Source organism: Euprymna scolopes, chromosome 28, assembly GCF_053919585.1.
Source record: "Euprymna scolopes isolate OS-2025 chromosome 28, ASM5391958v1, whole genome shotgun sequence".
NCBI classification, from domain to species: Eukaryota; Metazoa; Mollusca; class Cephalopoda; order Sepiida; family Sepiolidae; genus Euprymna; species Euprymna scolopes.
The window spans coordinates 31,311,285-31,324,125 of record NC_136509.1 but is presented as its reverse complement, the minus strand read 5'-3'; the positions used below and the strand labels follow the sequence as shown (position 1 = coordinate 31,324,125).

The 12,841-nt window shown below is 34.7% G+C and overlaps 1 protein-coding gene across 3 annotated transcripts in view; it reads right to left on the bottom strand.

Moving 5' to 3' along the window:
* The window catches only part of LOC145249553 (katanin-interacting protein-like), a 648,058-nt gene that overhangs the window by 47,671 nt on the left and 587,546 nt on the right, over positions 1 to 12,841 (bottom strand). For all 3 annotated transcript variants that reach the window (XM_080111227.1, XM_080111229.1, XM_080111228.1), the window contains one exon: positions 6,859 to 6,968. In XM_080111227.1, the coding sequence (XP_079967353.1) occupies positions 6,859 to 6,968 (110 nt within the window). The remainder of the gene's footprint in view (positions 1 to 6,858; positions 6,969 to 12,841) is intronic.

Genomic DNA, 12,841 nt, shown 5'->3' with positions numbered 1-12,841 from the left:
AATGGCTGGAATTGGGGAAGACCTTTTAATTTTCATCCTTGGTGGTCACCGGGAAGGATAATGGACAGCATCAGAGTAATGGAACTTTTGAGTCAGAAATTTCCAACCCATACAATATCGCAGATAGAAGTCTCCGGATCATTCCATAATGAAATGTGTAATGCTCTATACGCCTGTCTGATCACCATTGAACTTGAAATTACAGAGGGACTGTTTTTCTTTGTCCAGTTTTGGTATTTGAGGTGTTGCAAACATCCCAAATTCTTTAGTTTGGTTGTTTTATTTTATGGCATATCAAACCTTTTTCAGATTATTTAATGCTTAATCCAATAATTTTGAAAAAAAAGTTTTATGCCTGAAGTACATTTTCAAATATTTATCTACTAGCAAAGATATACATGATTTGCAAGCATACAGCAAAGTCCTGACCTTAACCTTTGACCTTGAAAAACAGTGTGCACCATCTCTACGTCGGAAACCATCATCATATAAGGTTTGGTCATGATCGCTTCAATGGTGTGAGGTTGTGGGAGAGTATATATACATAGGCTATGACCTTGACCTTTACCTTGGAAAATGGTGTGCACCATCCCTAGGTGGGGGACCATCATCATACCAGGTTTGGTCATGACTGGTCTAGTGATGTGGGCTTGTAGGAGAGTATATATATATATATATATATATATATATATATATATATATATATATATGATGATGATCCTCTACCTAGGGATGGTCACACCATATATATATACATATGCTACGACCTTGATGTTTGACCTTACCCTTGAAAAATGGTGTGACCATCCCTAGGTAGAGGATCATCATCATACCAGGTTTGGTCATGATCGGTCCAGTGATGTGGGCTGTAGGAGAGTTGTATACACAAACACATATATACATACAAACGCTACTGCTTTATATATATACATACTAGCGGGGGTACCCGGCGTTGCCCAGGTGTTTGGAGGTGTGTGTGTTGTTAAATAAAAAAGAAATCGGGGGTGGGGTAAAAGTTGGTAGGATCGAACCTGAAGCCCTGAGGCGAAGTTGGAAAATAAAATGTGAAAAAAACATGAACCGTTCAGCCAGCCAGAATGAGTTACTTAAAGACGTTTGAATTTATTTAAGTAAGAACCAAATTGTAGAGCGTTACGACTATGTAAGCAGTAGCTATTCAGCAAATGAGGTCAATAACCAGGTTTGTTTGTTATAAGCGAAGTAAAAAAAGAAAACATAAAAACGAACGTTAAAACTTAAGGGGGGGGTAATCAGAACATCGAAAAAAAACAAAAAAAAACTAACATAAGGCAAACGAACGATGTTAAATGTAAAAATCGAAAAAACAAAAAAAATGGCTTAAATAAGCCTGTTTCGATATTAAAATTTAAAAAATCGGTGGGTACCCGGGTGTTTTTGGGTGTGTGGTCGGGGGTGGATAAGCGAAGTAAAAAAAAAACAGAAAAACGAACGTTACGTGAAAAATGGTTTACATAACACTGGTTCAATATTTACATTTAAAAAATCGAAAAAAAAGAAAAAAGACATCTCACACCACGATTCTAACCCAAAACGTTTAGATAACAAACCAACACGCTAACCAACTTGAGCTAACGTGACGTACATGAAATTTAGCCAGTTCTTCAACTATTTAAAGTAAATCAGGTCATGACGTCATCTGACGCATGCGTAGAACCGGTCGTCGTCACGAGGGGACGGTTTTTATTGACCCCCACCCCCCCTGTTCAAAAATTGTCGATTTTGGGGTGAAAAAAATTAACGTTTTTGGCCAATTTCTTTTTATATTTTGGGGGCGAAGGATGGGGCTTCAATATGATACCGAGTTTGTGAATTTTCGTTGTGTCTGTCGAAAGTTTTTAGCAGACACACAAACACACATACAAACATACATACATACATACACATATTTTCGCTTTTATATATATATAGATTAATGGTGTTCAATTTTGTTCTTTTATGGTATATCAACCCTTTTTGCATTATTTAATGACAAATCTGGTAATTCTGGAAAAAAGATTTTATCTTTCAAATAATTTTTATCTTCAAATATTTATTCATTGTGCTTGGTTTAGTTGTTTTGTTTTACAGCTTATGAACCCTTTTTGGGGTATTTAATGCTGAATCTAGTAATTTTGGAGAAAATTTTTATGCTTCAAGTAGTTTATATCTTCAAATATTTATTCATGATGTTTGGTTTGGTTTTGTGTGATGACATATCAATGTTAGATATTGACCGAGCAATGCCAAGTTAGCTGGGCGATTATTATTATGATTATTATTGATATTTGTAGAAGTAGAATATCAGAAAGAATGTTATCAAAGCGAAATAAATATTTACGGATAAAATTATTTATGTTAAAATAGTTCCCCAAAAAACGTTAACTTGGTTAAAAAGAATGTTAGAACATAAAAAAAATACGTGAGGAAAGTAGATCATCCGATTTGTGTCTTGGTCACGTGGAGTTAATGAAGTAACGAGATAGTTTAGAGTGGAGTTAATGAAGTAACGAGATAGTTTAGAGATTTAGTTTTGGCGTTTAGAGATAGAGAGAGAGATGAGAAAAGTCGAACAAGTTAACACTAACGAAGGTGAGAGAAACGCGATTTTAGAATAATCTAGAAAATTACAACGTTTTGCGGCGGCAAATGGAAGTCAAAGAATAAGTTATATGAAATGTATTGTTGTTTGGTTTTCTGAAGAACTTGAATCATGAGAAGAGACACAGACTGAATGCTAATGAACTGTTTTATTATATGTGAAACACCCACATGTATATACGACAATAGAAGACCATTTAACCACTAGACGTGGCTCGCTGTATATGTCACAATGTTAAAGAGACATCTTTTACATTTAAATAGACGTTGTTTTATACCGGCTGACCATACAAAATCAACCCTTTTTGGGGGGGCTATTAATGCCAAATCCATTAACTTTTTATATTATAATTTGTTTATATTTTCAAATATTTATAAATGGAATTTGGTTTGACTGTTTTGTTACATGACATATCAACCCTTTTTGGGTGAAATCATTTATCCATGGAGTTTAGTTTGATTGTTTTATTTTACAGTATATTAACCCTTTTCAGGTTACTTAATCCGAATGCTTTAATTTTGGTAAAAAAGATTTTATGCTCCAAGTTCTTTATATATTAAAATATTTATTCATGATGTTTGGTTCGATTGTTTTTTTAGAAGAAAATTGTTGTTTTTGTGTTTGACTTTGCTGAACATATTTGAGTTTTACAAAAGGAAAGGGGGGGAAACAAAAACATTACCTTCGATGTTTAGTAGATTTTTGTTTAGCAGGTCAGTCTCTTCAGACAGCCTAATCTGGTAGCACCAGATGCCCTAACAAGTATTACCAATCCGGGCCAAAGTGAGCCTAAACACAATGGTGACTACAGGGTAACTCCACATTTCCTGCAGCCCTCAAATGGAGACTTAAACTCAGAGGTCTTTTAAGGTCATACCCAAGAGTAATAATTACAGGGTGGAACGATAAAATTGTCAACCTAGAAAAGAAGACATAATTCCATTTCCCTTTGATGAAAACCAGTTTCCTTTTTTGTTGCAAACCATCTACTAGTTGGCCAGTTGTGTGCAAATCCTAAAAGCGATAGGAGCCTTCTATCATGTCTGAAAGTGACACAAGCAAGATTGGAGATGCTCCACTGTATAACTCATGCTCTCTACCGATCCAAGTTATAAGAACAGGACCATTGCTGAATTGCCACGAATGACATGGACGTGCCCAGAGTGATGAAAACAAAGTTTCCGGCCATGATTATGGTCTTTGATGTGGTTTCAAGTGAGGGCCACATCATACAACCTCATATCTTCGAAGTCGGCTTGAAAGTCAACACCAACGTATATCGGAATGTGCTAAAGAGTGTGGTGATCCTCTGGTGCAATCAAGTGGCCACAGGCAGACCTTGAGTGTGGCAGCAGGATTCAGCACCGGCCCACAAGTTCAAAGAGACCCAGGTTTAGCTTCAAAAGAAATGCTACGACTTTATATCCTTCTATAACTGGCCCCCACCTTCCTTGACCTGAACCCACTGGACTACTTCGTTTGGTTATATGTCGAGAACATCACCAACATGACCTCCCACAACACTACTGATCGCCACTATCTGCTGAATATTCGCCAAGCTCCCACTGGTGGTTGCGAAAAAGGCATGCTCCCATTTCTGGACCCGTTTGAAGGCGGTGACTGAGGCTAAAGGCAGATAGATTGAATAGATGTTGGCTCTACTACATAATCAAGTCACCTGATTTGATTTTTTTCAATAAAAGTTTTGAAATAAAGTTGTAGTGTTGTTTTCTTAAGGCGACAATTTTATCATTCCACCCCGTATTAGTGGGCACACAAAGTCAAATAGCTTTAAAGAGTCATTGCAATGATCTTAATTTTTGATGAGTTCATTTGTTTTAAAAATGCTGAATATTTTCTTTAGTGTTTGATTCATTTGTTTTTCCAGTGACCTTAGCAATGGATTTGATATACTTGTTCCATTTCAGGTCAGGAATCAGGAGTAAAGGTCAAGCCCAGAAGCTTGTCAAAACATGAAGCCTCCCCAAAACGAGAGCCATTCATTTCAATTAATGCCAGACTGGCATCAGAGCGAAGATGATGTAGAGATAGAAGCATGGTTTTAGATGCATTAAAACTAACCATTTCAGCCATTGTACACACCATCCTTCTTTATGGTCGAATGGATAAAAACGTTGAGCAACACACACTCCCAAATAAATTCTGACTAGCGATTGGGAGTTCAATCCCTAGTACAGTAACTTAAAAAAACAAATTAACTAATACTAAATTTCTTTTTTTTTTTTAAAGTAGCAATATGCCTTGTTTGGGGTGAAAAAGAGTAAACAAAAAAAAAATCACCAAAACGGCTACCATTGACATTGAAGACAAAATTCCAGAATGAACAGTTGGATGCGTGGGTGTCATAAATTGTTATATAAACTAAACCAAAATTGAAATCGGGAATCCACTGACAATCATGTTCCATTCTATCAATTCCAGTGTCTCACTTCCTTATTAACCCCTCATCAAAAGGATGTCACAACTGAATTTTTACCTAGTACTTCATCCATTATACTAGTGGGCAATACTTAGAATACAATTGCAAATTACTCAAGAGTTCTACCTAGTCTTGGTTGATAGAACAAAACAATGCTACCCCCATGAATTATAATAAAGGGTTTTGTTTAAAATTCCATGGTGTTGATTTGCCATAGAAATCAGTGCATATCTTGAAATATTTTATTGCCAAAATAGAAAACTGTTTCGCTATTCTCAAGATAACGACAGATGATTTGGATTAGTTCACATAGACACAATGGTTAAAGGTGTTGATTAACAATCAGGTTTATTGACAATCTTCTGGAAGGTCAAAGTTCAATCCTTGTTGCAGGCGACAATAACAAAGAATATTACAAAAATTAAAGTTTTAAGTTCTGTATGGGTCCCAAAGTTCTGCAAAGGTTTCCAACTTCAAAAATGTGTATCTACAAACGGTTGGAGGTTACATCAGCTAAAACGTTGTGAAAATAACAACCAAAATGGGATCAGTAATCTAAATAATCCAAACAAAACTAAGGGAGTCTCCAGAGTACTATTGCAACTATTTCGTGAACTTATGCCTAAATTTAATGTTAAAGGTAACATTAGCTCTGGTAACTCCAATAGTAAACATATATATATATGCATATATTATTTTAATTGGAATTCATTATTGAGATGAGTATTATTTATTGCGGACTATTATCCTCATCCTTTTTAGTTGTTGTTTCACGACGTTTCAGTAATTGTTGAGCATGCAGTTATGAGATTCAGAGTTCCTATCCCGTCATGATTATCACCTGAAGAAGGCCAGAGGAATAGTTGGTCGAAACGTCGTCAAACAGCAACTAATAAAGACGAGAATAATAGTCCGCAATAAATAAATTAATATGTTATTAATTATTAATATCCTGCCTTGATAGAGGTCAAAATCGGCTTTGAAACCTAGTAGGTGATGCACTTTTCTTTTCTCTGCAACCAGTTTCCCACAGAAGAGACATTACGAGTCTGTATCTGCTCGTCTGAGCTCCAATCTATGGTTCCCCTTTGCCAAACTTTCACAAAACAACACTCATCTAGCTACAATAACTATCAACAGTTTTTCCTACTTTCTATCTGTGCCTAAATCTAAGCACAAATTCTACGAACACAGCTTTCTTTTTTTTTTTTACACAGGAATCACCACTTATCAAGGTCCGGAGGCCACTCGAGGATAAGGGTTAATTGGCATACATAAGTCAACAACTAAGATGAGGATAATAGTCCGCAATAAATAAATAAATTTATATGTAATGCTTGATTAAAAAAAAAGTGGTGATATTAAATTTTATCACTATTCTGAATTTGTAGCTGTGGACCGTTTCTCCCGTATCAAAGCGATAACGTTTTAAAATTTAATTTGACCTTTCGAACCAATATAAATGATTGCGCAGTAAAAATAATTAAATTTAAAAAAAAAAATCAGATTTTTTGCAATCAGAATTATCTGAGGGTTCACAGTAATCAATTTAATCTTCATAAAAAAAAAATATTTCAGTAAATTGTAATAAATTTTAATTATAAAAATTTTCTTTGAAAAAAACAAAAATTCTTTTTCCTTTAATTAGGAACATTTGATGCAGGAGAGGCAGTCTATTGATGGCGGCCGACAACCATGAATTTGAGCATATGAGTGAAAAAATTCGATATCACCAAGAAAGAATATGAACAGATTCTAATTTCAGAAAAGGAAGGAGATTGTCCTAGTTGAAACTTACCTTGATTCACAGGTTTCCTGTTCGATCGACTTGGGCTTTCATACGTTGTCAAAACTTGTTTGTTATTAGTCATTTGAATGTCTTGACCTTGGCTCAAAGGTGCCTGATTGCTGAAATCAAATAAAATAACAAGATTAATGTTGCATCCTTGTGCCTGTTTTACAAGTATTTTAATGGAATGTGTTCTGATGAACCCATTGCACTTGTGCCTCGACGTACATATCCCTGACAAACCTGCTTAGCAACAAAATCACACCCCTTCACTGTTGAGGTCCCTAAATGTCAGAAAGTTTTCTACTCTAATAGTTTCTTCTCTAGAACAGCTAGACATTGGAATTCTCTTCCTGCTTCCCAAACTGTACTGATATGCAGAAGTTCAAATGCAACATAAACCATCTTGTTAATCTTTCTTAGGCATGGTTCCAATTAGCAGTCCCTTACGTCCGAGTGGCAATATGCCTTGTTTGGGGTGAAGGTAAGTTTAAAAAAAAAAAAAAAAAATTATAAATATGTCAGCAACATGCTATTAAAAAAAAAAAAAAAGAATTCACTGTTTGAAACACTCGATAATAAATTAAGATCTGACGGTTAGAAAGACCAGACGAATATGAAATTGTTTTTAATAAATATTGCTATTTATAAAAAATAAAATTGAAATTTTTTTTTTAAATTTTGAATAATAAAATAATTATGTTCAGGAAATTGGACAGTTTGTCCTTTTTTTTTTTTGTTTGTTTCTTTTTCTTCCTCTTATATTCCAATAATCCGAGTGTTTGGAGGTGTGTGTTGAGCAAAAAAAAAACAAAAAAACAAAAAAGTGATAGTAGGCAGGCTCAAACCCACACCGCGAAGGAGGAAAAGAACTAAAAAAAAAAATAAATAAAAAAAAAAAAGTGATCTTTGCTGTTGCGGCCATCGCCAAACCGGAAGTGACGTGGATTTAAATTAAAGCCAGTCAATCAAAAAGAGGGGATGACTTTCGAAAATATCGGCGAAAAAAGCGACCCCTTCCTATAGAAAAGTACCCCATTGAGGATGAAGAAATTAATGTTTTAAGCCAATTTTTCGATATTTGTCGTCGAAGGGTCGAGCTTCAAAATGATACTGATCTCATGAAAATCCGTCGCCTCTGTCGAAAGTTTATGCCAGACATACATTTAAACAGACATGTGAAATTTATATGATAGACTTTTATATATATAGACTAGCGGGGGGTACCCGGCGATGCCCGGGTGTTTTGAGGTAAATCAAAACTCCGGGGGGGGGGGGGGGGGGTAAATAATAAAAAAAAAATGTTTTGGTAGGTGAGTGTATGAGGATCGAACCCGTACCCTTGAGTTGGAAATTAATGTGTGAAAAAAAACCGTGCTAAGTTAACCATTGAGCCACGGCGACAGACAACGTTAAGCAGGTTATTTAACTATAAAAACAGGCGTGCGCAATAAAAGTTAACTCTGCTGCTCCCATTTGACCTAATTAAGAAGGTCAAATAGAAGTCACGAAGCGTTTGGGTTTGTTTACCCAAATTTAATTGTTTCTTCCCCCAACAGATGTTGGGGAGGGGGGAAGCAGCTCCCAATTGTCCAGAACTGTCTCAAAGCTGATTGCTTCTGGACGTTTTTCCCGGTGCAATGCCGAGAAGACGTCGTTTGAGTTTAGTTTCACTTTATTTATACTAAAAAGCCCAATCAACAAGCGAGAAGCCAAAATAGCAATAATTTTGTAAAAATCGACGTAAATAAATCTATACGCTACGCGGTTTCCTAATTCCTAGATATTATTATATAGGACCTATATACACAGTTTTAAGCGATAGTAACGAACCCAGGACCGTGTGCAAGAAAAGCCTTTTGAAGACATACACGAAATGGTCACACACATTTTGCCTTTTATATATATAGAAGATAGAAGATGGTGGTGGTAAGTCTTAGCATGACTTGAGATGTTTAAAGTTAAGTCAAAATGATATTTATATGCCCGATTACAATTTTTAGCGTCTGTCGAATGCGTGTGTAATAAAAAACAATTTCACACTCGTCTGGTCTTTCTAACCGTTAAATCTTAATGCTATGCTATTAAAATTTATTTGAATTACGGCACAGAAAAGCACAACAAATGACTCCTGCTGATTTTATATTCGTGTGATATTTAGGAATGCCATTCGAGCAACCTGGGATTCTTATGCCAAGAACAAGAAGCAATCGATGTTAATTTAGAGGGACTGACATACTGTTTTTTTCTTTTTCTACTAAAAGTTACTGTATAAAAAAAAAAAAAATTTTTTTTAAACTGTGTCGAAAAAAAAAAAAAAATGGCCGAAAGGTAACACTCTAAGGCGAACAGGTAAACATCAGGGGTGCAAAAAAAAATGAATACTCTTTTAGCGATCCCCCCCCCAACCGGGTCTAGTAACAACAGTATGAAAAATGCTTACAGAAGGGGATGGAAGAACCTCTCTTGTAGGTTTTAAATCACCTCCCACCCCTTGACCATAATACCATTTGCTATCCTTCACTCATGTTGGTTCCTTTGTCCCCTGACGGATGGACTCACCCAACGTAAGCATGATCCCTTCATATTTTTTTTTACAATTGGCAGTCCAAAATTTCAGGAAATTAAATAATTTATTGACATATTTACTTTTCGTTGTCATGTTTTTGGTAAACATTTATTATTGAAAAAAACAAAAAAACAAAACAAAAACACTATAAAAAATAGAAAAAAAAAACATTTACGAGTTTAAAAAGTAAACAAATATATTTTTCTTTTAACGTAAGGGAACATCTTTTGGTCAATTTTTACGACATGCCCAATAGTATTATAAACACCCCAATCTCCCCATCTTAAGACCGGCTTTCGGAATAACCCCTCCAACCTCCCCATGTTAAGAACGGCTTTCAAGGTTGGGGGAGGGTGTATTTCGAAGGCCGTTCTTAATATGGGGAGGTTGGGGGGGGCTTATAAAACGCTAGGACACGTCGTAAAAATTGACCCATCTTTTTCTTATATTTGACCCGTATTTTTGTTTATAATCCCCCTAAGTCTGAAAAATAAAAACAAAGATTTTTAGGGGGGGGGGTGAGGGGGGCCTATTTGTCAGACATAAATAGTAAACGGGCGATAATAAGTTTTTAACATTTCGTGTAGATAAGATTTTCGAGGTGTAACGGTGTTCCTATTTACTTGCCTCCCCACGAGGGCGGAGTTAGACACTAGGTCGGTTCTTAATGTAAGGAAAATCGGTAAATTTATACAAATACCGTGACAGCGAATTAGTAGAAAAAAATGTACCCTAACCCTAACCCTAACCCTAACCCAGTTTTCAGATTCGTGTTCAGCACACCGAAACGTAACAGAATACTACGTAAAAGATTTTACTAATTCGCTGTCACGGTGTTTGTATAATAATACCGGAAAATCCAGCTCCCCAGAAAGGGGCAATCTGGATAGAAACAAAAATAAAAATTGCCTCAATGCAGAAGGAGGTATCATTGATAGGGTTTGGCGTTAAGGCCAGCTTAGAGAGTTTGAATGTCCACGAGACACCAAGCAGATTCCAGACTCCAACAGAAAGATTCCAGAGTTTGACAAGATACACCTGAAGGTCAGAGATTACATCGACGGAAGCGTTGTGAAAATAACACTCAAGATGAAAACAGCAGTCCGAATAATCCAAAGGAATAATTAATCCCATCTGAAAAATTTAGAAACGGTAAGATCAATACGTTGTTTTGTTGCAATGGTAGCAACTATGCTAAGGGGGAAAAAAGAACACCACAAATACACCTACATTTTTAAATGAGCTGAAGAAACGTACAACTAACAACAGCACATAATCAATTTCACACCCATTGGATTCTCCCCATCCATCGCTAATTCTGTTTCTTCTAGAACAACGCACAAAACGCACAAAACAGAAATGAGTATTCTCCGGTTGAGCTCCCGAAAGGCTTTTAATGAAGTTCCCGTTTCTAAAAAAAAAGTTTTCTTTTTCCGAATTCATTATGTGTGTGCGGAAAATTGCTTAGTGTTAATATGAAGTAATTGGGTTTCTTCTCTTTGCAATCGTCAATTTTGGAATGCGCTCATCTTTTAGCTAAAAGGCAGTTTTCCGATGTTCTCAAGTCTGTGGAGAAAATTTACCAAAACGAAGAAAGTTGGAAAGCTTCTGGCCAATCCATTGCTTATAACTAACCGTACATATCCAGCATTGCGTGGAGCGCAGTCAAGTCATTTTAGTGATTAATTTTCATTTTGTTTGAATACATCTTGTTTTTTTAAACTTGAGGATATAACTGACTCGATTTTCTTCTATACTAGCATTTCAGCCCGGCGTTGCCCGGGTGTTTGGAGGTGTATGTTGAGAGAGAAAAAAAAAAAAAAAAAGAGATCAATTTTTTTAAATTTTGACCCCTATTATGACCCCTTTACATTTATTGTTTTGGGCTCAAATCAAGTTATTAAGTTACATCCATGTCCTAGGAACCTATATCTAAAATTTCAAATGTTTAGACCCCAAGTTGTGGGAGGAGTTTGGTAGAGTTTTCAAAGGTCAACTCGTTGATTTTTGACCCCTTGACAGCCAAATTTTTGGCCGAAAACAGATTAAAAAGATTTTCCCGAATCTCAATACCCCTTATGTCAAATCTCGAGTCTGTAGACTGAAAATTGAGAGAGTAATTTGGTAGAGAAATGTATACACACAGACAATTTCACTTTTATAGATATATAGACTAGATAAAGTGATTTTCTTCTTATTCTATTGACCTGTATAGCTTTCTATCCAGGAGCTGCATAAGCAAATCTCTTTCAGCATGGAATTAGGCTATTTTTTTTTTTAATTTTATTTTTCTAAAATTATTTTTCACCTCCAAACAAGATATATTGCCACTTGGACGTAAGAGCCTACTATTTGGAATTGTGTCTGAGTATGAAATTTTATATAAATTTCAATTGGACAAAACAAATTTATTTCTTTTTTAACAAAACTATATTTTTGTGAAATCAATACATATATAACTATCGTTATTTTCATGGCAAGTATTCGACTCAACTTCAATTTATGATTCCCCCCTCCTCCAAGTAAAACATTCACAATAAAATCCCATTCAGCTAAAATCGCTCTTAATAGGTTGTCTTTTCTTTCTCTTTTTCTCTACCTAAAACTAAATGAAACTTCCATGAACAAAGTTTCTTTCCTAGAGCTGCTCCTCTTTGAAACGCAATACTTTCCAGCTGACTACGACATAGTCGTTTTCAAGTCCAATGTAAATAAATACTTGCTGACCTACCCTCTTAAATAATCAAATTCTGCCCAACCACCATTACCAATCTCCACGATATTGTCTCACCGTCTGCCTGACACTCATGTAACCCTTATCCTTGAGTGGCTTTTGGGCCTCGATAAGTGATGACACCTTAGTAAAAAGAAGAAAAAGAAATCTTATCTGGGCCTAACATCTCTATATTGTATGATGTAATAAAAACTTGGACTTAAGTCAGTTGTGAAACTGCATACTTCTGCCAGACAATGTAAGGATGGACAAAAATAGTTTGTCTTTCTCTCTAAAACTAAATGGCTTTCAATTGTAACTCTTTAGTAAAAAAATAAATAAATAAAATAAAAATGAAGATCATATAAATAAATAAAAAATAAATAAAAAATAAGAAATAAAATAAAAATAAAGATCATATACATAAATAAAAAATAAATAAAAAATAAAAAATAAATAAATAAAATAAAATAAAATGAAGATCATATAAATAAATAAAAAATAAATGATAAAATAAAAAGTAAATAAACAAATAAAATAAAAATGAAGATAATATAAATAAAAAGTAAATAAAATAAATAAATAAAATAAAAATGAAGATCATATAAATAACTAAATAAAAAATAAATAAAAAATAAAGAAATAAATCAAATAAAAATGAAGATCATATAAATAAATAAAAAATAAATAAAAAATACATAAATAAATAA